This window comes from Nycticebus coucang, chromosome 8, assembly GCF_027406575.1.
Source record: "Nycticebus coucang isolate mNycCou1 chromosome 8, mNycCou1.pri, whole genome shotgun sequence".
Taxonomy (NCBI): Eukaryota; Metazoa; Chordata; class Mammalia; order Primates; family Lorisidae; genus Nycticebus; species Nycticebus coucang.
Genome location: NC_069787.1, coordinates 105,329,810 through 105,352,527, shown reverse-complemented (window position 1 = coordinate 105,352,527; position 22,718 = coordinate 105,329,810). Strand labels below are relative to the sequence as shown.

At 45.7% G+C, this 22,718-nt stretch overlaps 1 protein-coding gene across 6 annotated transcripts in view; it reads right to left on the bottom strand.

Annotated features, from left to right (window-relative positions):
• Positions 1 to 22,718, bottom strand: part of MRAS (muscle RAS oncogene homolog) — a 53,806-nt gene that overhangs the window by 18,152 nt on the left and 12,936 nt on the right. For 4 of the 6 annotated variants that reach the window (XM_053600045.1, XM_053600046.1, XM_053600049.1 and 1 more), the window contains exon 2: positions 12,954 to 13,164. In XM_053600045.1, the coding sequence (XP_053456020.1) occupies positions 12,954 to 13,146 (193 nt within the window). In that variant the 5' untranslated portion in view covers positions 13,147 to 13,164. Of the gene's footprint in view, positions 1 to 12,953; positions 13,165 to 13,379; positions 13,478 to 22,200; positions 22,233 to 22,718 lie in introns of those variants that run through there. The other 2 variants (XM_053600048.1, XM_053600047.1) reach the window with 2 other exon arrangements.

The window sequence follows — 22,718 nt, the reverse complement described above, 5'->3', positions numbered from 1 at the left end:
TCAGGACAGCATTGGGAAGAAGCGCTGGTTGCCAGCCCCAGGGGATGCTGCTTCTGGAGGCTAGTGTAGCTGTGGGGATGGAGTAAGATGGTGCTGGAAAAGTTTTCACTCACTTGGTCCATCCCGAGTTGATGTGCAAACTGCAAGACGCTGAGGCAGAGCAAGGCCAGTGACCTGGTCAGGTTCATGCTGCTAGAGAGCAGTTGAGGTGGGACTTGAACTGAAGCCTGCCTGGGTCCAAGCCTTGCTCTGCTCCTTGGCCTGCCTTTAAGCAGGGAGCAAACAGCAGTGTCCCCAAGGCCTGTGAATAGGAGCAGTGAGGAAGACAAGGAAGACAAAGGCCTTGCTTCCTACATTCTACCACCTGCTTACACCAAACTCTCCACCTACTCCACACCTATACCTGGCAGCCAGGTGTGGCTGAGAGGAGAAACCCGTGGCTGCTCGCTGGCTTGGCTCTCTTTAAAGTCCTGAGAACCAACTTCCAGGGCCTTCTAAGCCCCCACCACCCATCCTTCTCTGGGCATTCTCCTGTTCTCTGGGCAACCATTGCCCGTCACCTCCCCTCTTGTCCAGCTTCCATTCTCAGTTGAGAAACTGGAACAGATCCATCAGGAGATAAGCCCTGCATATCTCTGCAAATGAATCCCCCTCAGAGGTGGCAGCTCCCTTCTACACTGCTGGCACCTTCTACACATATGATGGCACAGCCACTCTGGAAAACAGTTTGGTCCTCAAAATGGTAAATGTAGAGCTACCACACAGTCCAGCAATTCCATCTCTAAGTATAAACCCAACGGTGTTTAAAACATAAGTCCACACAGAAAACTATGCATGAATGTTCAGAGCAACATTATTCCAAATAGCCAGAAAGTATCAACAACTCAAATGTCCCCTAATTTGGTGAAGAAATAACCAAAGGGTAGTATATCCACATACTAGACTATCATCCATGCATAAAAAGAAGTGAAATTCTGGTGATACTACAGGGTGATGAACCTTGAAAATACTGTGCTAAATGAAACAGGCCAGCCACAAAAGACTATGTGTTGTATGATGCCATTTATATGAAATGTCCCAAACAGGCAAATCCAGGATGGCAGAAAACAGATTAATGGTTTCAGGGACTGAGGAGAAGGAAGAATAAGGAGTGATTCCTCATGAGTATGGGGTATTAGGGGGAGGGTGATAAAAACATTCAGGAATTAGATAGTGATGATTCCAATGATTATGATTTGTGAATCAGCAATTTGTGCTTGTGCAACTTTGTGGATATAATAAAAACCACTGAACTACATGTGAATTTTACATATGAATTATTTCTCAATAAAAAAATTGATATAGAAAAAACCCATCCTATCTCCATTTCTCTGAAATACCTTCTTCACCTGCCCTCTTGCTGACTAGCCTTGCTCTTGTCTAAGCCCATCCCCTCAGGCTGGGCACTGGCTCCTATCCCTCAACTCCCACGTGAGGACATCACTGCTGCTGTCGTTCCTCTTCCTGCACCATCGTGTTCTCTTACAGTTTATTTCCATCAGTGTATAAACATGCTGTAATTTCTCTCATCTTAAAAAATCAAGGTAGTAAAGTATCCCAAGAATGGAAGAAAAAATACCCAATGTACACAGCCCTACTATGAAACTAATTTGGGACTCTCACATGAAAGCTATAACCCAGCTACAGCTTAACAATAGGGGAAGTGGGAAAGGGGGGGGTGGGTAGAGGGAGGGGAATCGGTGGGATCACATCTGTGGTGCATATTACAGGGGTATTTGCGAAACTTGGTAAATGTAGAATGTAAATGTTTTGGCACAGTAACTGAGATAACGCCGGAAAGGCTATGCTAACCACTGTGATAAAAATGTGTCAAATGGTTTATGAAGTCAGTGTATGATGCCCCATAATCATATCATTGTATACAGTTATGATTTAATAATAAAAAAAAAAATCAAGGTTAATGTAAAAATTACAAACAAAAACCCCACCCCAGCCTTATCTCTTCCTCCAGCTGCTGTCCATTTCTCTGTTCCTCTCTATAGCTGTATTCTTTTGACTTGACTAGTCTCCACATCTGCTCATTCTCTCCCCCACTCTTTCTTGTGCTCACTCCAATCAGAATTTCATTCCCAACTACTCCACCAAAACAGATCTACTCAAGTCCCCAATGACCTCCATGTCACTAAATCCAATGTTTACTTCTTAGTCTTCATTCCCACTGGGCTCCTTGCCAGCATCCGATGTGGTTGATGGCTCTTTCCATTGACAAGTACCTTTTTCACTTGCCTGGAGACTCTCACTTGGGTCTTCTCCAACTGCAGGGCCTGGTCCTCTCTTTCCCTTCCTAGCCTCTACACATTAGTGAGTCCTTCTCTAACCACGTTCACTCCTTGGTGATCTGTCATTTCATGGTTTTACACGATGACTTGCAGATTTTCATCTCAATTTACAGCTTTCCATCTCCAGCCCACGTGTCTCTCCTTTAGGCTGAGACATCCAGCTGCTGTTCTGGCTACCACATGTATGTGTAAAAGGCATCTCAAACTTAACATGTCCAAAATTAGACTCGAATTCCCGTTAGAACTTGCATTTTACCAGTCTTCCTAACCTTGACAAACATAACCGCACTCTACCAGTTGTACAGGCCAAACAGTCTTCCCTCTCTAACCTTTACCCTTCATATATTCTATCAACAAATCCTGTTGTTTCTTCCTTCAAAATGTTTCCAGAACCCACCTCTTTTCCCCCTCCTCTGCCAGTGCCCTGATCCACGACCAGGAGCCTCTTAACTGGTCTCCCTAATGCTGTCTTGGTTCCCCCATAGTCTGCTCTCCACACTGAAGCCACAGAGAACCTTTTAAGACATATGTCAGATCATGTCCCTCCTCTGCTGGAAACCCCCCAAAGGCTTCTTATTCACCTTCAAGGCCCTATGAGATCAGTCCCCTCCAGCTGCCTCTCTGACCTCTCCAGGCAGCCTCCCCCTCATCTGCTGTGTATCCTGGCTTTCTAGCTATTCCCCAAACAGGCCAGGCACACCCCTGCCTCAGGGCCTATGTACCTGACACTCACGGCCTGAGAGTCCCTTTCCCAGAGGTAGGCATAGTTTTCTCCTTTCTGCTCCAGCATCACCTTACCAGAAAGGCCTCCTTGGCCAGTCCACATGAGATAGTAATGCCCTTTCTCATTGTCTGCTTCCCTTTCCTTCAGTTTGTCTTTCCTCCTTGGTGGTATTTAACAACACCTGACACCACATGTATTTGTTTATGGTCTGTCCTCCCTCCCCCACAAAACATAAGCTTTATGAGAGCAGAGGCTTTGATTTGCCAATTGCTATATCTTCAGAGCCCCAAAGAAAGTCAAGTACACAGCAGGTGCTCAGAAGTATTTGCTGAATGGATTAGTGAACATACCCAGGTACACAAGACTCAGGGTCCAATTCACTACTGGGGGAAAAGGTGGTATCCCTAAGTCAGGGGCTTGAGCCCCACTCCTAGGCCTCCCCAGACAGAGGGGCATGGGTCAGTGGTCCCTATCCATACAGGTGATGGGGCCTATTCATGAACGTACTAAGCCATCCTCATAGATAATAATATAAATCACACTAAAGTAATCATAACAATAGCATCTATTGAAGTTTATTATGTGCAAGCCCTTTGTGAGGTGCCTAGTTCCCTTCCTCCTTCCCTCAATAAATGACAATTAAGCACCTAATAGATGCCAGATCCAGGCTGCCTTCAGAGAGATACAGTGAGGGGTGAAGGACACAGTCCCCCTCTTCTAGGAGCTTATAACCTGAATTTTTTTCATATGCTCTTTGCAACAACTGTGAGGATAAACAGGCAGTCCTTGAGTTACAAACATCTGACTTACGTACAACTCACACTTACAAATAGAGGCTATTACAGGTAACAGGTAAATGCACCTGTTTCAACTTACATACAAATTCAACTTTAGACCAAATCTATAGAACCTATCTCATTCATAAACTGGTCCTGTTATCAGATAGGTTATAGAACCTATCTCATTCATAACCTGTTTCTATCCTGTTTGGATACAGATCTCACCAATGACAGTAAAAGGTCTTTGTTCAGAGACTGTCTCTGCCAAAAGGGAACAGTAACCTCCAGCCATCAGACCTGGGGTGAGCGCAGAACACAAGCTGACAGAGGTGGCACCAGGGTCTGAAGCAGGTCGCACCACCCCATACAAGGGCAGACAAGAGAGATCGTAGACCCACGGGCAGGGTCAGGCTGGTATGCTTAGTCTAAACTGGTCACATAAATTCTAATGGAGATCAATGTGGAGTTCTGATTTTTGGTCAAAACTTTGCATTAACTGCAAGAGTATATGCTCTGATTGCCAACAATGAAAGAGGAACACATCTGGAGTTTGGGGTACTGACATGTTTGGAGTCTGCCCAGGCTGTGCTGAGACTTACTATGAGAACTCCACTGACAATTCGTCATAGAGCTCAAGCCTCCCCGAGCTGACTCTAGGTCTGTGGCTAGCAGTGGGTCCTTCAGCTCCCACATTGGCCAGTGGGGCTGTGATGAGCATAGAGCAAGATTAAGATCCCTGACTTTGAGGTCAGAAGGAAGGGGGCTCTCATCAGGTATGTGACCCACAACTGATTCCCTTCCGCTCTCTGAGCCTCAGGTCCTTTGCCTGCAGGGGCAGGACCAGTCAGAGAGCCGCTTGACAGGGGCTGCAACAGGAGGCCTGGGGACCCCAGGGGCCCTCCCCTGGGACACAGGGCTGCAGCAACTTTCCCATGGTACAGAGTATTCCACTATTTCACCAACTAGCATAGCAGTACTGAAGAATACTGGCTGCAGAGCAGCTGTGCTCACCTGTGAAGTGATCTAATCTCATGACACTCATCTCAATTCGTCTCACTAATCTTGATTCAGCAAAATGTTACAAAGATGGAATAAAGCAATCCTTGTAAAAGCATTTAGCATAGGGCCTTCAAGAAGAGCCTTGGTCCTTAGGAACAGCTGTCACTGCTGAGGGCAGAAGGAGTAACAGCAGGAGAGGATGTGAGAGAATTGCCTCAGTGTGAGGAGGAGCTTTCTACCAGCAAGCACTGCCCCAGGCACTGGAAGATCAGTGAAGCCCAGGCAACCAGGACAAAGGGGCAGGCTGGGTTTCATAATCCCAGGCCAGCAGCCATGCTCCCTCACAAAAGGAAAGAGGGAAATTCCATCCACATCAGTGCCAGAAGGGGAAGGGGAGGATGGTTGGAAGATAGGCCAGCTCTGCCTGCACCCCATTCTTGGTCGGGGCCCATGGGTAGTGCCCACTCTACAGCTGGCTTAAGGGCTGCTGAGCATAGAAGCCTACTGGGTAAAGCCAGCTCAGAAAAAATCCCTGCCCTTCCACTGTTCTCTTGGCACCCAGAAGAAAGTAGATTCAAGTGTTCGGGGAATAGCCAGGTTCAGGCCCCTCTGAGAAGACAACAGCACTTGTGTGTGAGATTTGGGTAGAAGCCAGGGTGGAAATGTCCCACTTCTGAGGGTGCAGGAGAAGAGCCAGGCATTTGCTCTTTGCAAAGGCTAAGCCCTTTCTGGAAAGATGGAGGACAGAGAGGCTGCAGAGCTGGGCCAAAGAGTGCCAAGATAGGAAGGGGTGTCTGAGACTCAGAGCCCACGGCTGTTCTCCACTGAAAGGAAGAAGGATCCACAGTCCTAGAGACGGGCTAAGTCAAGGGTAGGGCTGGGAGCCATCTGGGTAGAAAACCCCACAAACACATGTCCCTGTTGTACGTGAGCAAAGGATCTGGCCAGCATCCCACCTTTAGAGGCCTGAGGCTTGGGCCAAAGTAGGTAGCAGCAGGACAAGGTGAAGGACACGCATGGCACAGTCAAAAGGCCCATGGCCTGGCTATCCTGCTAGCGAGGCTGGACCCCAGGCCAGTTGCTCTCTACCTGCACCTTGGTCTCCACAAGTGGACAGTGACAGGCTGACACCACAGACAGCTTAGCAGCCTTCCAGCCCTAACACAACAGAAAAAACAGGCACACAAGAATTCTATGACAAAAGAAGGAAAGCAGGGTCTTAAGCAGATATTAGTACACCTTGTTCATAGCAGCATTATTCACAATAGCCAAAAGGTGGAAGTTACCAAAGTGTCTGTTGACAGATGAATAGATAATAACATGGCACATACAAACAGTGGAATATCACTCAGCTTTAAAAAGGAAGAAAATTCAGACACATACTGCAACATAGATGAACTTTAAATGCATTACATGAATTAAAATAAGCCAGTCACAAAACGACAAACACTACATGATTTCACTTAGCATAGCACTTCTGTGAGGTATGGAGTCAAATTCATATAGACAGGAAAGTAGCAGGTGATGGTATATATTCTAATGGGTAATAAAGTGATTTTAGAAAGTGCATAAATGTAAGTTTTTTATTTTAATGGCTATACACATTTATTTTAATGTGCATTAGAAAAAAAGAAAACAGGAACATGGCTGAAGGCAGCCATTTAGGCCAACATACTACAGAGCACATGGGAGGAAGGACCCAGTCCCCAGCTCTGGCAGCTGCAACCTTCCCAAGTATGAGCTGCTTCCCAAGCTAAACACACGTGCTTTCCACATGGGCACCTTTGGGAAGCTGTGGAATGGCAGGCTGTGTGGGCCAGAGACTTGTCACTGAGGGAGCCACTGTCACCTGCAGTGCATGGCGTGGAGAGGTTGTTGACTTGGACTGTAAGGATGCTGCAGTGGCCTGGGACGTGGAGTACAGCCTGAAGGTGGCAGGCAAGCTGAGACTGTGTGTAGCCTGAATAAACAAATGCTTGAGGAAGGCAAGGATCCAGGAGTCATCAGGGGGATAATGACTCTGGGGACTCTCTGCCCATAGAGATGGGCATCAACAAGTTACCTCTCACACCGGCCACTCTGGAGCTTCCTATGCAGATGAAGAGCCATCAAAGGAAACTACAGACTATTGAAAATAATCAGCAAGGAGAATTTTCAAAAGTGAAGCTGGCAAGACATATCCTTACGGGCAGAGAAACTGCAATAAAAGTACTTGACAAAACATAATTTAATCCAACAAGTCTACGAAGGCTCTTCAGAGAAGTCAGAATAATGATGAGTTTAAATTATCCAAATATAGTGAAGTTATTCAAAGTCACTGAAACTGGAAAAACACTCTACACAATCATGGAATATGCAAGTAGAGGTGAAGTATTTGATTATTTCATTGAACATGGAATAACAGAGGAAGAAGTAGCAAGAGTTAAACTCAGACAGTGTGCCTGCAGTGGAATATTGCCATCAAAAATGGATGGTTCACAGAGACCTTAAGGCTGAAAATCTATTATAGATGCCCAAAATGAACATCAAAATAGCAGATTTTGGTTTTAGCAATAAATTTACTTTTGGAAATAAACTAGAAACATTTTGTGGCACTCCTCAATACTCAGCCCCTGAGTTCTTCCAAGGCAAGAAACGTGACAGGCCCAAGGTCAATGTGTGGAGAGATTCGGGGTCATCCTGTATCTTCTGATCACTGGCTCACTTTCCTTTCTTGGGCAAAACCTGAAGGAACGGGGAAGCAAGCATATTAAGAGGGAAATATACAATCCCTTTCTACAGACTGTAAAAAACTTCTCAAATGTTTCTTGGTGCTAAATCTAGTTAAATGTGGCACTCTGGAGGAAATCATGGGCAGCCAGCTCAACGCAGGACATGAAGAAGAACTTAAACCATTTGTTGAACCAGAACTAGACATCGTGGACCAGAAAAGCATAGATATTTTGGTGAGAATATGATATTCTTTTTTTTTTTTTTCTTTTTTGTAGAGACAGAGTTTCACTTTATGGCCCTGGGTAGAGTGCCGTGGCATCACACAGCATCTGGAGGCAAAATAGGTATGCTTGCAGTGAGAGGACTACAGGGGATAGACAGCGATTCAGAGTAGCAAAGAAAACAGCACTATTCATGATCAGGGGACTCCAGTTGCTTCAACAACACACAGTATCAGCAATGCAATCACCCTGGGTTGAATCTGCTTCCCAAGAGGCGCTGCCAATCACAGCATTTCCCATGGCCAGCCACGGGAGTGGCAAACTGTAACACACAAGGCTCCTGCTGCCTTTCCAGCCTCTCCCAGGAAGCCAAACCACCCTTAGACTTCAAGCTGAGGGTCCATTAATCATCCAGTAAATGAAAACTCAGAAGGAGGCAAGTGTCAGGAGATGCTAGTTGTTTTGGAACTGAGCATAAGGAGAAATGCTTTTTTCTGTTACGTGAAGTCACTGCCCAAATATTTTTCATTCTGCCTTTAGCTCATGTTTTTCTGGTATATATATATATCCTTATACTTTATAACCATTAAAATAGAAATTATAGGGAAAAAAACGAGAAAACATATAGCTAGCTTATCAAATCTGCAACTGAACATGCACTGTTCAGGATTTACTCATTCATTTATTCATTCTGCAATTTTATTTTTTTATTTATTTTTTTTTTTTGGTTGCAGTTTGGCCGGGGCCGGGTTTGAACCCGCCACCCTCGGTATATGGGGCCAGCGCCTTACCAACTGAGCCACAGGCGCCGCCCCAATTTTCTTTTTTAAAGATATGGGGTTTCACTCTGTGGCCCAGGCTTGCTGCAGCCTCAAACTCCTGAGTTCAAGTGATCCTCCCATCTTGGCCTCTTGAGGAGGCACTTCACAAATGTTTACTGAGGACCTGCTGTGACTTGAGCAGTGTTCTAGATGCTAGAGATATTACAGTAAATAAAATAAAGTCACTGTTCTCATACAGTTACAAAAAGGCAAACAAACAAACAAGCATATAATATGTTCAACAGTAAAAGGTAGAATAAAGAAAAAGAGAGTTGGACAAGGGGATTGAAAGGACCAGAAGTGGGAGTAGATACTAGTGTAGAGGGTTTGGTCAGAGAAGACCTCTTAGACAAAGCGATCGACATGAAGAGAGTTATTTCTACAGAAAATTCTAGACAAAGACAAAATGCCATGTCCCTGAGGCTGAAATGTGTTTGATATCTGGTAGGACTGTTTAAAGTCCCCAGGCTGCAAACAAGCCTCTAAAAAATGGTGTTTTTATAAAATTGAGAAATAATTCATATGCCATAATATATACCCTTACACAAACTTTATGGCCACCCTGTTAATAATACAGTATTTTTTTAGTATAGTCACAGTTTTATTTTATTTTTTGTAGTTTCTTTTAGTTTTGTTTTCTTTAAGTGATGATTTACTTCGACTTCTGACCAAGATGGAATAACAGGGACCAGATTTACCTTCTCACCTGAAACAACCAAAAAGAAGACAAAATATGTGAAACATGAACCCTATGTACTCAATTTTGATATGAGGACAATTAATGACAATTAAGGTTATGGGGGGGAAGCAGAAAGAGGGACAGAGGGACGGGGGTGGGGCATTGGTGTGTGTCACACTTTATGGGGGCAAGACATGATTGCAAGAGGGACTTTACCTAACAATTGCAATCAGTGTAACCTGGCTTATTGTACCCTCAATGAATCCCCAACAATAAAAAAATATATATATATGTGAAACAACAGTTTTCAAGACACCAGGCAATAAACAACAGTGATCCTTGAGAGATGGGACACAAAAGAGGTGAGAGTGTCTATAAATATATAGTGTATTGCCTTGAGAGAATTTCCAGGCTGCAGGGCAGGGAGGAAAAACCCAGGGATGAAGAAAGTCATTTCATAACATTCAAAGGGCTGATTTCTCAGGAGGATATATCAGTTCTAAACATCTATACACTTAACAAGAGAATGTTATAATACCTGTAGCAAAAGTTGACAAAACTAAAAGGGAACTTAGGCAACTCTACAATTATACTTTGAAATTCAATTATTCTCTCAATAATTGACAGAAAAAGTAGGTGAAAAATAAACAAGGAGACAAAAGATTTATACAATGCTATCAACCAACTTGATCGAATTAATGTTCATAGAACACTCCACCCAACAGCAGCAGGATACATGCTCTTTTCATATTCACACGGAACAAGATGGACCATATTCTGAGCAATAAAACAAGCCTCAATAGTTTTTATTTTTATTTTTTTATAAAGATTATTTTGAGCTGACTCAATGGGTTTTTAAAAATTCAAATAATAGCTGGGTGTGGTGGCTCACACTTGTAATCCTAGCACTCTGGGAGACCAAGGTGGGTAGATTGCCTGAGCTCACAGGTTGGAGACCAGCCAGAGCCAGAGCAGAGACTTCATCTCTAAAAACAGCCAGGCATTGTGGCGGGCACCTGTAGTCCCAGCTACTTGGGAGGCTGAGGCAAGAGAATCACTTGAGCCCAGGAGTTTGAGGTTGCTGTGAGCTCTGATGCCACAGCACTCTACTGAGGGTGACAAAGTGAGATTCTGTCTCAAAAAAAAAAAAAACCAAATTCAAATAATACACTGTATGTTTTCTGACACAATGAAATTAAAATACAGATCAAGAACAGAAATATCTCAGGAAAATGCCGAAATACTTGAAAATGCTTCTAAAAAACGTATGAGTTAAGAAGAAATTAAAAGGGAAGTTACTAAGAGAAAGTATTCTGAACTGAATGAAAATGAAAGCACAACATATTAAAACTTGTGGGGTGCAGCTAAAGGAGCAGTTAGGGGGAATTTAGAGCACCAAATGGATTTCTTAGAGAAGAAATATCTCAGATCAGGAAATGATATCAGTTTCCCCTTGAAAAAATTAAAAAAAGAAAAAATTAAATTCAAAGTAAGAAGGTAAAAGGAAATAATAAAAACTGAAAATCAATCGAAGCAAATGAGAAAAAAAAAAATCAATGGACCTAGCCAGTTCTTTGAGAAAATCATAATATTGATATATCACTAGCCAACCTAATCAGGAGAAAAAAAAAAAAACAGAAGATACAGGCTGGGCACAGTGGCTCATGTCTATAGTCCCAGCACTTTGGGAGGCTGAGGTGGTAAGATCACATGAGCCCAGGAGTAGCAGACCAGCTTGTGCACCATAATATGACTAAGTCTCTATAAATAAATAAAAATATTAGCTGGGTGTGGTAGCATGTACCTGTATTCATAGCTACTGGGGAGGCTGAGGTGGGAGGATCACTTGAGCCCAGGAATTTTGAGATTACAGAGAGATGTGATTCAGCCTGAGCAACCCAACAAGACTCTGTCTCTCAAAAAAAAAAAAAGAGAGAGAAGACACAAGCTACCAATAAATAGCAGGTATGAGAGATGTGCTATCATTACAGATTCTACAAATATTAAAAAGACAATAAGAGAATAGAAAAAATTATCCAAGCAAGGTGGTGCATGCCTGTAATCTCAGCTACTTTGGAGGCTGAACCAGGAGGATTGCTTGAGCCTGGAAGTTTGAGGTTACAGTAAGATGTAATCATGCCACTGCACTCTAGCTGGGGCCACAGAATCTCAAAAAAAAAAAAATTTACAATAGCATCAATACATACGTAGGTATAAATCTGATAAAATATGTAAAAGACCTATGTACTTTAAGTACTACCGAACAATTGATGAGAGAAGTTAAAGACTTACATAAATAAGAAGAGATGTTGTGTTCATAGGTAGGAAAGTTCAACATTGTTAAAGTGTCAATTCTCAAACTGATCTACAGATTCAACACAATCACAATTGAAACATTGAATTTTAGAATGTAACTGGTTTTAAAATTCATATAAAAATATAGAAATAACCAGGACCTGGACTAGTCAAAACAACTTTGAAAAGTTGGAGCCTTAATACTATCTGATTTATTATATAGCAACAGTTATCAAGTCCGTATGGTACTAATGTTAAGATACATATGGTAAGAAAATATATGGACAACTAATTTTCACTAAAGGTATAAATGCAATTCAGTGGGAAAAGGACAAGTCTTTCAACAATCATTCCTGGAATAACTACATATCCATATACAGAAAAATGAACTTTGATTCATATCCACAGTATTTATAAAATTAATTCAGGGTAAATCATAAGCCTAAATGTAAAAGCTAAATCCGTTAAACTTTTAGAAGAAAATACAGGAAAATCCCTTTATGGTCTTAGATTAGGCACATTAGGCATTTCTAGACACAACATCAAGAGCATAATATATACAAGGACAAAATGATAAACTGGATTATATCAAAATTAAAAACTTTGGTCTCAGCAACAAACTGTTAGAATGAAAAGCCATGTACTGGGAGAAAATATTTGCGAATCACATATCTGACAGAGGACTTGTATCCTACTGATTTTCCAAGCTCTCCTCCTAGACTGACATTATGATTAATGGATCTTTTTTTAAGAGGAAGACTCGGACAATAAAAGCAATAATCAATAAAAAAACAGAGCAGTGGTTCTCTAACCTTAGCATTCAGTGGAGGATGTGTTAAGACACAGGTTGTCAGGCCCCAGCCTCAGAATTTCTGAGTCAGAATGGGCCCAAGAATTAGAATTTCTAGTAAGTTCCTTGGAGATGCTGCTGCAGTTGCCTGGCTACCACGCTGAGTACTAGAATAACTCACACTCAACCAGAGATACAATGTCAGATGCAAGATTTCTCCCTCCAAAGGACAATTACCAACTAACCTGTGTTCATTTAGAAATAATGTGTTTTTCCATTTTTCATTAATTAGAGACATTCCTAACTGTTAATCAGAGATTCTGATCAGCAAGTAATAACAAGTATGACATCACTGAGTTGGCAGGATTCTAGCCTCGCCTCTTTGTTGAATGCACATTTTGGTTTCCATAAAGCTTTTCAAGTCCTCTGAGGCCTTCCCTGTTCAGAGTTCACCCTGGAAACTATGCACAGCCTTCTACTATCCATCCTGTAACACCAAATGAAGAAAACAATCTTGCCACACTGAAGCCTGTCCACTCTGCCTTATACTCCCACCGAACGTCCCCCCGTGCAGGGCGGCCATTCAGGTCTCACCGTCCAGGATAGCCCACTGATTGTCAATCTCTGTATGTTTCAGGTAGGAGTCCTCGATGGTGGGGTCGTAGTCAGGCACAAAGATCTTCTGGAAAAACTGGATGGTGAGGGCACTCTTGCCCACACCCCCATCTCCCACCACCACAAGCTTGTACGTGGGAAGGTTGTCACTGGGAACAGCGCTGGTTGCCATGTTTCTCGTAGGTCAGACCTGGGGAGGCAAGACATGTGGAATGAGGTCCAGTCCGTTTTTCTGACTTATGAGAAAGTATTCATGCATTTTCCTCCATGCTTACAAAGTTATAAATATTCTCAATAAAGAAAGGCGTAAAAATGAAAAAAACGCAAAAGAAAATAAAAGTATTACACCTGGTCCCACCACCTGGGACAATCAATGTTAAAATGAGTCATCCAACCATTACTTACTAAACACCAACCCTGTGCCAGGCTTGGTCTTGGGGAGGCAATACCAGTGGTCTTGTTTATACAGCCGAAAGCTATGGCAAAGACGATTTTTGACACTTCTGCCCTAGACCTGTTCAAGTAAACATGAAGGTATTGGTCTGAGCAGGGATGGGATGAAGGTTCACCTTTCACATCACCAGTTGACATCCTATGCTAAGAAGCATGCAAGAATGTGTCTAAGCTTACAGGGAAAGGAGGCCGTGCTAGCTCAGGACACCTGAACCCAAAAGGACCCCGCGACTCCTCTGACTCTCAGAATTCTGTGACCCTTCCTCCTCTCCCTCTGTCTCCTTGTCCTTTCTTGAAGTCATCCTGGAATCTTAGGGCATCTGGCTAATCCCATTTTAGTTGGGGAGCAGCAGGCAGAAGTTTTGTTTTGATGATGTTGAGTCTAGCTAAGGCAGTGGCGATTCTGTCACGCAGATGCTTGCAAGGTCTGGAGATACTTCAGCTTGTCAGAACTGAGTGGGTGCTTACCATCTAGTCAGCAGAAGCCAGGACCTACAAGGAATAGGGAAGTCCCTCCCGCCCAATAAAGAATTATCCATCCTAAAGCATCAACAGTGCCAAGGCTGAGGAACCCCAAGCTACAGAGACTCGGAGGAAATGTAGGACCAGGATTCTAAAGAGTAAATGGGTCTTAACAGGGTAAACAGGGCCACAACCAGTCAGGACTGTTTGTGAAGAGGTGACGGAAGAAAACTGAAGAGTGACCTTTGAAAACGGTGTCACAAAGTGACAAAAAGGAGAGGCAAGTAGGGAGCATGGCAGGAGCACTGAGAGAAAGGAGGGAACCAGGATGTTGCAATAATGGAGGCCATAGTTTCCAGAAGGAGGAGGGGGACAGCACTAAGTGTTACACACTGGTAGGGAGTGGAAGTCACCTAAACAACAATCTGGAGGTTATTGCCAGGAACCTAACCTGCTAGCCATGGAGCCTGCCAAGGAGAAGCAACACCAACCACGTTCCTGGGTAGCATAAAAACTGACCAGGAACCGAGGGACGGAAAGTGTGATCCTACTGTCCTGTAGAAGAAAAGAACCTTGTGCAAGTGGGGAGAGGGAAAGGAATGGTGTTTGTGTGACAGGGAAACTTAAGGTGTCCTGGAGGGGCAGTGTGGCCAGGAGCACAAGAACTGGGTACCATACATGCTCTGCCAATACCTGGAAAGGACACTGACCTCTTGGAGCCACAGAGCCCTTATCTGTCAGAGGTCTGGATTTGATGACTTTTATAGTTATTTTAAGCTCTAAGAGAGGCTTCAATTCTACATTTTGACAGAAGGCATTTTAGACACAAATGTGGTTATGTGGTCACGCTGATTTTCATGGCCACAGACAAGATCGCTGCAGAATCCTTTGCAGTTCCTGAAGCCTGATGTTGACATCGAGGACTTCCCCGGAGCGTGGGGGAAGCACAAGCTTTTTATACACTGAGGTGAGAGTGGAAATCTGCCTAGGCTGGACTGAGAATGCATTCACATAAATATTTGAAGTTGAAAATGGACATGTCCTCTCCTGCAGCTCTACCACATGTAAGAATTTAAAAGTCGAAGGAGATAATCAGTCCACAAAGATGTTAAGAATGGGGAAAAATGGAAATGAATATTGAGGGACAACAGTTAAAACTTGTCCATGTAATAAAATACTATGCAGTCATTTTAAAGGATGGCTGTTTCTAGTCACTAACCTAGAAAAAGTTTATATTATGTATAAACAAACAAAAAACTGCTAGGCTGGCCAGGTGCAGTGGCTTATGCTTATAATCCCAGTCCCTTGATTTCAATTTTTTTTTTTAGATAGAGTAGTCTCAATCTATTGCCCAGGCTAGAGTACTGTGGCATCAGCCTAGCTCACGACAACCTCAAACTCCTGGGTTCAAGTGATCCTCCTGTCTCAGCCTCCCAAGTAGCAGCGACTACAGGTGCCTGCCTCAATGCCTGGCTAATTTTTCTACTTTTTCTACTCACCTCAGTAGAGACGAGGTCTCGCTCTTATGCAGGCTGGTCTCAAATGGTCTCAAACTCCTGAGCTCAGGGGATCCTCCCACATCAGCCTCCCAGTGTGCTAGGATTACAGGCATGAACCACTGCACCTGCCATAATCCCAGTACTTTGGGAAGCCAAGGCAGGAGGATTGCCTGAGGCCAGGAGTTTGAGACCAACTTGGGCAAAAAGTGAGATCCCCACCTCTACAAAAAAAATACAAAAATTAGCTAAGCCTGTAATCCTAGCTGCTCCAGAGGCTAAAGCAGGAGGATTGTTGGACCTCAGGAGTTGTGCACTCCAAGCTAGGCAACAGATTGAGACTGTCTCCAAAAATAAATAAATAAATAATTAAAAAAAAACAAACCAGGCAAAACTTTCCACTTCCACGAAGGAACCCATCTCTAGGTGTGTGGATTCAGGTAACAAGAAGTTCAGCAGGTGGTTGTCTCTGAGGCAAATTTCAGGGCATTTTCATTTTCTTAATATTTTGATTTACTAATGTGAGCATGTATTCTATTTGTGTACTGGAAAAGTTTATTAATATTAAAATGTTCTACCTGTGGTGCATCTTACAAGGGTACATGTGAAACTTAGTAAATGCAGAATATAAATGTGTTAACACAGTAACTAAGAAAACGCCAGGAAGGCTATGTTAACCAGTGTGATGAAAATGTGTCAAATGGTCTATAAAACCAGTGTATGGTGCCCCATGATCGCATTAATGTACACAGCTATGATTTAATAATAAATAAAATAAAATGTTCCAAACAAATTAAAATGTTCAAGCCACTTGAAAAAGTTTGATTCCCCCTCATTCGAGTGGAGAATTAAGCTCCTTTGGAGTAGAATATGACCAGGTGGCAGCTACAGCCCGAGAATCTGGTTCCGGCATCTCTGGATAAGTGAGCTCTGCCATGGCCAAATCCAGGAGGGCCAGGAGGAGTTGCGGGGCTGGCTCCCTCTTTCCTCTGCCTTTCAGGGCAGCAGAGCAGGAGGTCAGCCCCTCATAGCCCCTCATCAACTGCTGTCTTATCCTGGGGTGGGGCAGGGCAAAATGTGTTTGCTGGTGAGAGAGGCTGTTTTTAAACTTCCATTCTCTGCTGGTAGTAACATGAATAAAAAATACTAAGTAAGTGAGAAGGAATTAGGAAGAAAAACTGTTTCTCTTGATTTTCTTCTCAAAAGAAAATAAGATAAGAAATATGCTGGTAAACACGGTGGAGGACATGAGTCTGTGCTCAGACCACACACAGCACAGTCACCTGGGGACTGGTTTAAAAATGCCCTCTGCTTGCCAAGGCAGCTGGTAGGAAATGGCCAGTTGAGGGCCCCTCCTTTTATCAGTGTCCTGCACTCAGAAGCTGAACAGGGTTAGACTATATGGTTAACAGAGACAACAGAATGGGTCCCTTGCGCTGAAAAATCTTTCAGTGCTGCTCACAGCCGATGAGTCAAGTCCAGGCTCCTTCACTGGACATTAGGGGCCTATCAAAAGCTGCCATTGCTGACTTGCCCGCCATACCCAAGCTGCAGCCCCTCATGCTCTACTCTCCTGGTGCTTCCTGTGGCCGCGCTATATCCTCCACACACACCCAGGGCCCCTGGGAGAGCACATAGCTCTTTGTGGGTAAGGATGAGGCCCCAGAGTCGCCTCCCAAGGGAGACACTGCCACCATCTGTACTTTGAGCCCTGAGGTTCCTGACACAGGGTCACCATCATGTTTGGAATTTTCTACATATTTACTGTGCACAAAGGTCAGGGACTGCATCTATTCCTCTCTGCCCCCAGATCCTGGCCCAGCTCAGGCACAGAGTAGACGCTTGCTGAGTGAACCAGAGGCTCAACGCTGGCATTTCTCAACAGGGTCAAACTCTGAGCCACAGAGCTGGCCTTAACACGCAGTCTTCTAGGGGCTGCTCTTAACCAGAGTGGGGACTACGTCCCTCCTCCTACCAGGAAGTCAGAGCCACTGTACAGACAGGACCTTCTAGAAACAAGGTTGCCAGGGCAGGAGACCGAGTCCAGAGAACCTTCCAATTCATAAAGGCTAGAGGCCAGATCTTCTGATGGTTGTGTTTTTCTGCTCCAAAACCCTCCTGACCAAATGATGTCCTTGTAAACTGGCAAGTTAGTCAAGATGCCAAAAAAAGCATGTGCCACACTCCCGCAAAATAAGCTGGTCTCATGTGGTACAGAGAAAGATTTTAACAAAAACCACTCACAGACTATGAGGAAAGTCACCACAGGATAAAAAGTTGCTTAGCTGGAAGTTAAGGAGCCAAGTGCTCATATTCACAACACCCTCGCCCGCCCCTCTAGCCTTCCCAACTAAAAGGCACTTTAGAGATGACTCTAGGGCCCCCTTGGGGTATAAGGCAGACTTGGGGTTCTCCTTAAAGGTTCCCACTGTTTTTCTGTGCTGGACACATTCTTACTGACTAGTTCAGTGACTGTGAGCAAATTACCACTCAGGGCCTCAGGATCTGATGTGTGCAATGGGGTTGGTAGAGTCGTACTTTGCAGTATAGCTACAGCATGAAAGAAAAATATATGAGATATGCCCAGGTCAGAGAAGGTGCCCACGTGTTCACTCTCTCCTTGTTTACTTTGTTCCTGGAGGACAGGGAGCTCGGGGTTCCTCTGCTCTGAGGCTCCACTATTCCCAGCCTCCTGTCCCCCATCAGAAGCCCCACTGCCATCTCAGCTCCGCTGCGGCCAGATGAAGGAGGCCTGTGTGGGAACGTCACCCATCATTTGGAGCACTGTTTCCATGGCAAATGGCTCTGAGGTTCCAGACAGCCCTTTCCATGCAGAAACCAACTTTTGGAACAGCAGCCACTTGGCAGTGGAGGCAGCTGAACCGGTTCCCATGGCAACCACGGCTCTCAGAGCCCCGCCCAGTCCACAGGCTGCATGGTGACCCAAACCGTTGCTCATACTGGAAACCATAACCCTCCCTCATCAATTGTAATAACATGTATGCAAAAACCTCGGGCATCTTTAAACTAAGATAGAGGGTTTTTTGGTTATTGTCTGACTTTTGTTCCCTTTTTTCTCCCACGGTTAGCAGCACCATCTCACATGCTTTGAAGTTGTTTCCTGAGTGCTAGATTCACCTCCCCAAACTGAATATAAGCTCCAGAAGGACAAGAGTCACATCCTTTTATTCCTTTGCCTCTCATGGGGCCAGGGCCCAACACATGAGAGGTGTGGTGCCTACTCATTGCCTGACTACCTGACACCGTCCTAGTGCAGCCTTCCACCCTCCGATCCCTCCCCTGTGCTAAGAAGCAGCCGGGTGATACCTGTCCCTCTCTCTGACAGGGGCTGGCTCATAATCCTAGGAAATGGGTGGCTGGGTGGCAATTTTCAAAGTTTAGTGGGCAGCTCTGAGACCTCCTGGGAATAGCTTTGTACAAAGCCCCAGTGAGTCTCAGTGGGGCAGCCTAAAGAGTTAGTAACAGCCACAACTTTGCAGCCAGGCAGCCCCTGAATTCCACTCATGTTTCTTATATGGATCCTCTATGTGACCTAGGGCTGGTTTCTTAACTTCTTCAGTTTCCCCATCTATAAAACAGGAGAAAATAGCCCCCAAGAATGTATAAGGCCCCAGTGAAGAAAAAAACCTGGAGGGTCCCTGAGCAAGGGCTTATTTGCATCCGTATACAAACCTGGTGAATTCAGTGACTTCACTTCCCTGCCCCAGCCCTAGCTAAGAGCACCCACAGTTCACAGGACTGAGAGAGGACCCAATGAAGTGACGGATATGAATGCCTAGGACAGCAATGGGCCCCAGCAGTCCCCCCAAACAGCAGTACCCAGTGGTTATTTTCCTTACCAAATCCATCTCCTTCTCCCCAAGGTCCCAGATTCTAGGGCTTCTACAGAGCCTATTTACAAGCAATAAACCAAAAGACCATGCCCATTGTCCTAAGTGAACTACACATATGAAAAAAACAGCTTTGGCTACAGACACTGTCGAGAGGTCCATGGGCTCCCTGATCTCTCCATGCACCCCCTCCCTACTCCCATCCTGTACCACTTCCAAAGCAGTGTCATTTGTCCTAGCCAGAAAAAAAATGGTGCCCAGAAGGGGTGCACAGCAGTAACAACCCCTCCATTTAGTGGACATCTGCTGTGGATTGGTCAGATGCCAAAGGTCATGCTTAGTACTGTCATGCCGCACTGCTTCCAATTCTTCTGTCAATTAGTCTTGCAGCACCACCTGGCTTTTGACTGGCATTGTGATTCATTACCCCACAGGGCACTCTGCATCCTTGTTGCTGCTTCCCCTGGCCCTGATAGAGGACCACAGATTGTCAGAGGCTGCAGCTGTAGCCAACCCAGAGCCTCTCCCAAAGATGCTGCTGACTTTATTGAAGGTTTGGCATCCACTGCTTTTTGTTTTTCTAATTCTAATTATTTTAAAGATTCCCCCTCACCCCATTAATCAAATGGCAAGTTTTCTACATAAATGAGGCTGGAAAAGGGCACATTCATTATTAATGGAGCTCTTGGAAGAGTGAATGGACTCTCCTTCACATTGAGCTGAATCAGTCCTGGGAAGCTATCTCATCTTTATGATGTCTGGGTGTGCCCAACTCAGGGGGATGAGGACACGCTGGGGGGAGTGACCGAACCCACGTGGAGGAAACAGCTCTGCATTCCAGGAGCTGCCCTTCCCTTCTGCACAATTCCCAGAAATGGGCAGCCTCCCCAGAGGTGCTGACCTGCCAGCTGTGCACAAACGTTGTGTGACCCCAGTAGGGGCCAGGGGCACTTGGCATCCCTTATGGCTTTACTTTCCCCTCCCCAAGACTTTGCTCCAGCCCTTTGTCTCATACCTTTGCTAACCCAAGCCCAGCACTGTCACTGAGCCACTCAACTTCTCTAAGAAGCCACCAGTGCTTTGACTGATGGATGACTCCAGGATCAAGACTTAACCACCTGACCATGTATGTTCGGATGGCAAGTACGTGGCATGGGTGCTACTCCTCCCATTCCCAGAGCCACAGCAGACATCACGGTCTAACACGGTCCCCTTCCTCACTCAGTCTTAGAATCCTTTTCAAGACAGCATTCTTTTTTGAGACAGAGCCTCAAGCTGTTGCCCTGGGTAGAGTGCTGTGGCATCACAGCTCACAGCAACCTCCAACTCCTGGACTTAAGCGATTCTCTTGCCTCAACCTCCCAAGAAGCAGGGACTTCAGGCACCCACCACAATGCCTGGCTATTTTTTGGTTGTAGTGGTCTTTATTGTTTGGCAGGCCCGGGCTGGATTTGAACCCACCAGCTCTGGCGTATGTGGCTGGCGCCTTAGCCGCTTGAGCTACAGGCACTGAGCCTCATGACAGCATTCTTGACAGCCAGAACAAGGTGACTGATTCAGAAAGAAAAAAAGAAAAAACCTGTTTTCCATCCCAGATCTATCACTCTACCTTTTTGGTTCCCTCCAGAACATCCCTCTTGAATCCTGACCTACCCAGCACAAGCCCACTTGGGAGCATAGTGCTGGATGGCCACACACTCAGACAGCACCCCCTTGACTCTTTGTCACTGACCACGCTGAAGTTAACCAGCAGGAAACCCCCCAGCAGGGACTGGATAAACTGCATGGTACAAACTCCAAAAGCTCCGAGGAGACGGGAGGGGGCAGAAAAGGAGTAGAGGGTCTGGGAGGGACAAGTGGCCCAGGAGAAGGCCAGCAGGGCCACGAAGGCCTGAGGTGGAACCTCTGGGAGGGTATTATCCCAATTTTACCAATGGGTAGACAGAGGCAGAGATCTCCAAGGCACAGGTTTGTAAAGGGAGAAGCTGAGATTTGGCACTGAGACCTGACAAGCTGCAAAACTAAAATCACCCCACTCACCACCCAGCAAGTCCGCCCAGCCTGTGGGTCTAAGTGGTTCTTAGAACTGAGATGTTAGGGCCTCGGTGTCTAAGGATCCACACAGACTCCCCACTCACCTGGCCCCCTGGCATCCAGGGACCCCCCCAGTCCCTACAGACAAGGCTGGCAGGAACTCAACCCAGGAGTGTGGGGAAGGGTGTGGGCGAGGCAAGGGCAGGGCTGCCATCAGCTTCCTTGAGTGGCAGCTGAGGGAAGAGAGGAGGCAGTGGCTTTATTTTTAAATCCTGTTCTCAATCCCTGGCGGTATGTTAATATTTTCCTAGTGCTGGGGCAGTCTCACCTGCAGCTTTCTAGAGGAATCTGCCCACTACGGTCACACTGGTGGCCACCCCAGTGGGAGGGCTGGTCTCTGGGTACTCTGGGACACCCCCCACTGAGGGCCCTCAGCCACACCCTAGCCTGGCAGGCTGCTGTCCTGTCTGCTCCCCATTCTGCCTCTGCTGAGCCCTCTGCTCACAAGAGCCCTCACTGCTCCTCCCTGGCTACCCAGGCTCAACCTGCACACACAGGATTCAGCCAGCGCCTGCCCATACCAGCCCAGGCCCCTTTCCCATCTTTCTGACCTTAACTCTCTACTCTTTCTCCCCCAGCAGCTCCAGCCTCCGTTTACCTCAAATCCAAGGCCCAGGCCTAGCCCCTCTGCCATGTGGCTCGTGCACCTCCACAGCTTGCCTGTCCCCCAGCCCCTGCTCCAGTGAGATTGCTCCTCAGCTCACCCTGAGTATATCCATTCACCTGAAAAATCACTCATGGGTGCCTGAAGCTTCCCCCACTGACAATGGCACTCCAGTCCCTCCCTAAGCCACCCCTGCACCCTTTACCCTCCTACAGCCTATGCTCCACTGCTTCCTAGCCTCATGTTCTTGAGGACAGGGATGGTACCTGGCAGGATGCCTGGTGCCCACAGGCATAGAGTCTGCCCAGGAGTGTTCTTGCAGCCTGAACTGCTTCTCACTTGTCCTCTGCCTATGAGGACAGCCCCTTTCTCTAAGGAACAGCCTCCCTGTTTTCCCTAGGAAGTCCTTCTTAATTAAGCCCAGCCTCCAGCAGTGATTCATTCCTCCTGGGCCCTCTCCCTGAGGTCCCCTTCCACTGGGCTATCTACAGAATGGCAGCCAGAGTGCTTTGCAGCTGCTATTCCATTTGAGGACTCAGGACCTTATGAAGAAGACATTGTTCAGCCCCTTTGAGAACCGTGAAAATCATCAAGAGGGGTTCTGTGGTTGGTCCAAGGACATGCATGTCCATCTGCACGTCTGACCACAAAGCTCAGTGTGTCCCTCTCCATCTCCTCTCAAAGTGAGGACCTGGTTATTTCTTTGCTGTCACATTCCTCTGCTAGAGTGGGACACAGGAGGAGGGCGAGGCCTCATCTTCTCTAACTCTGGGCACCCACAGCC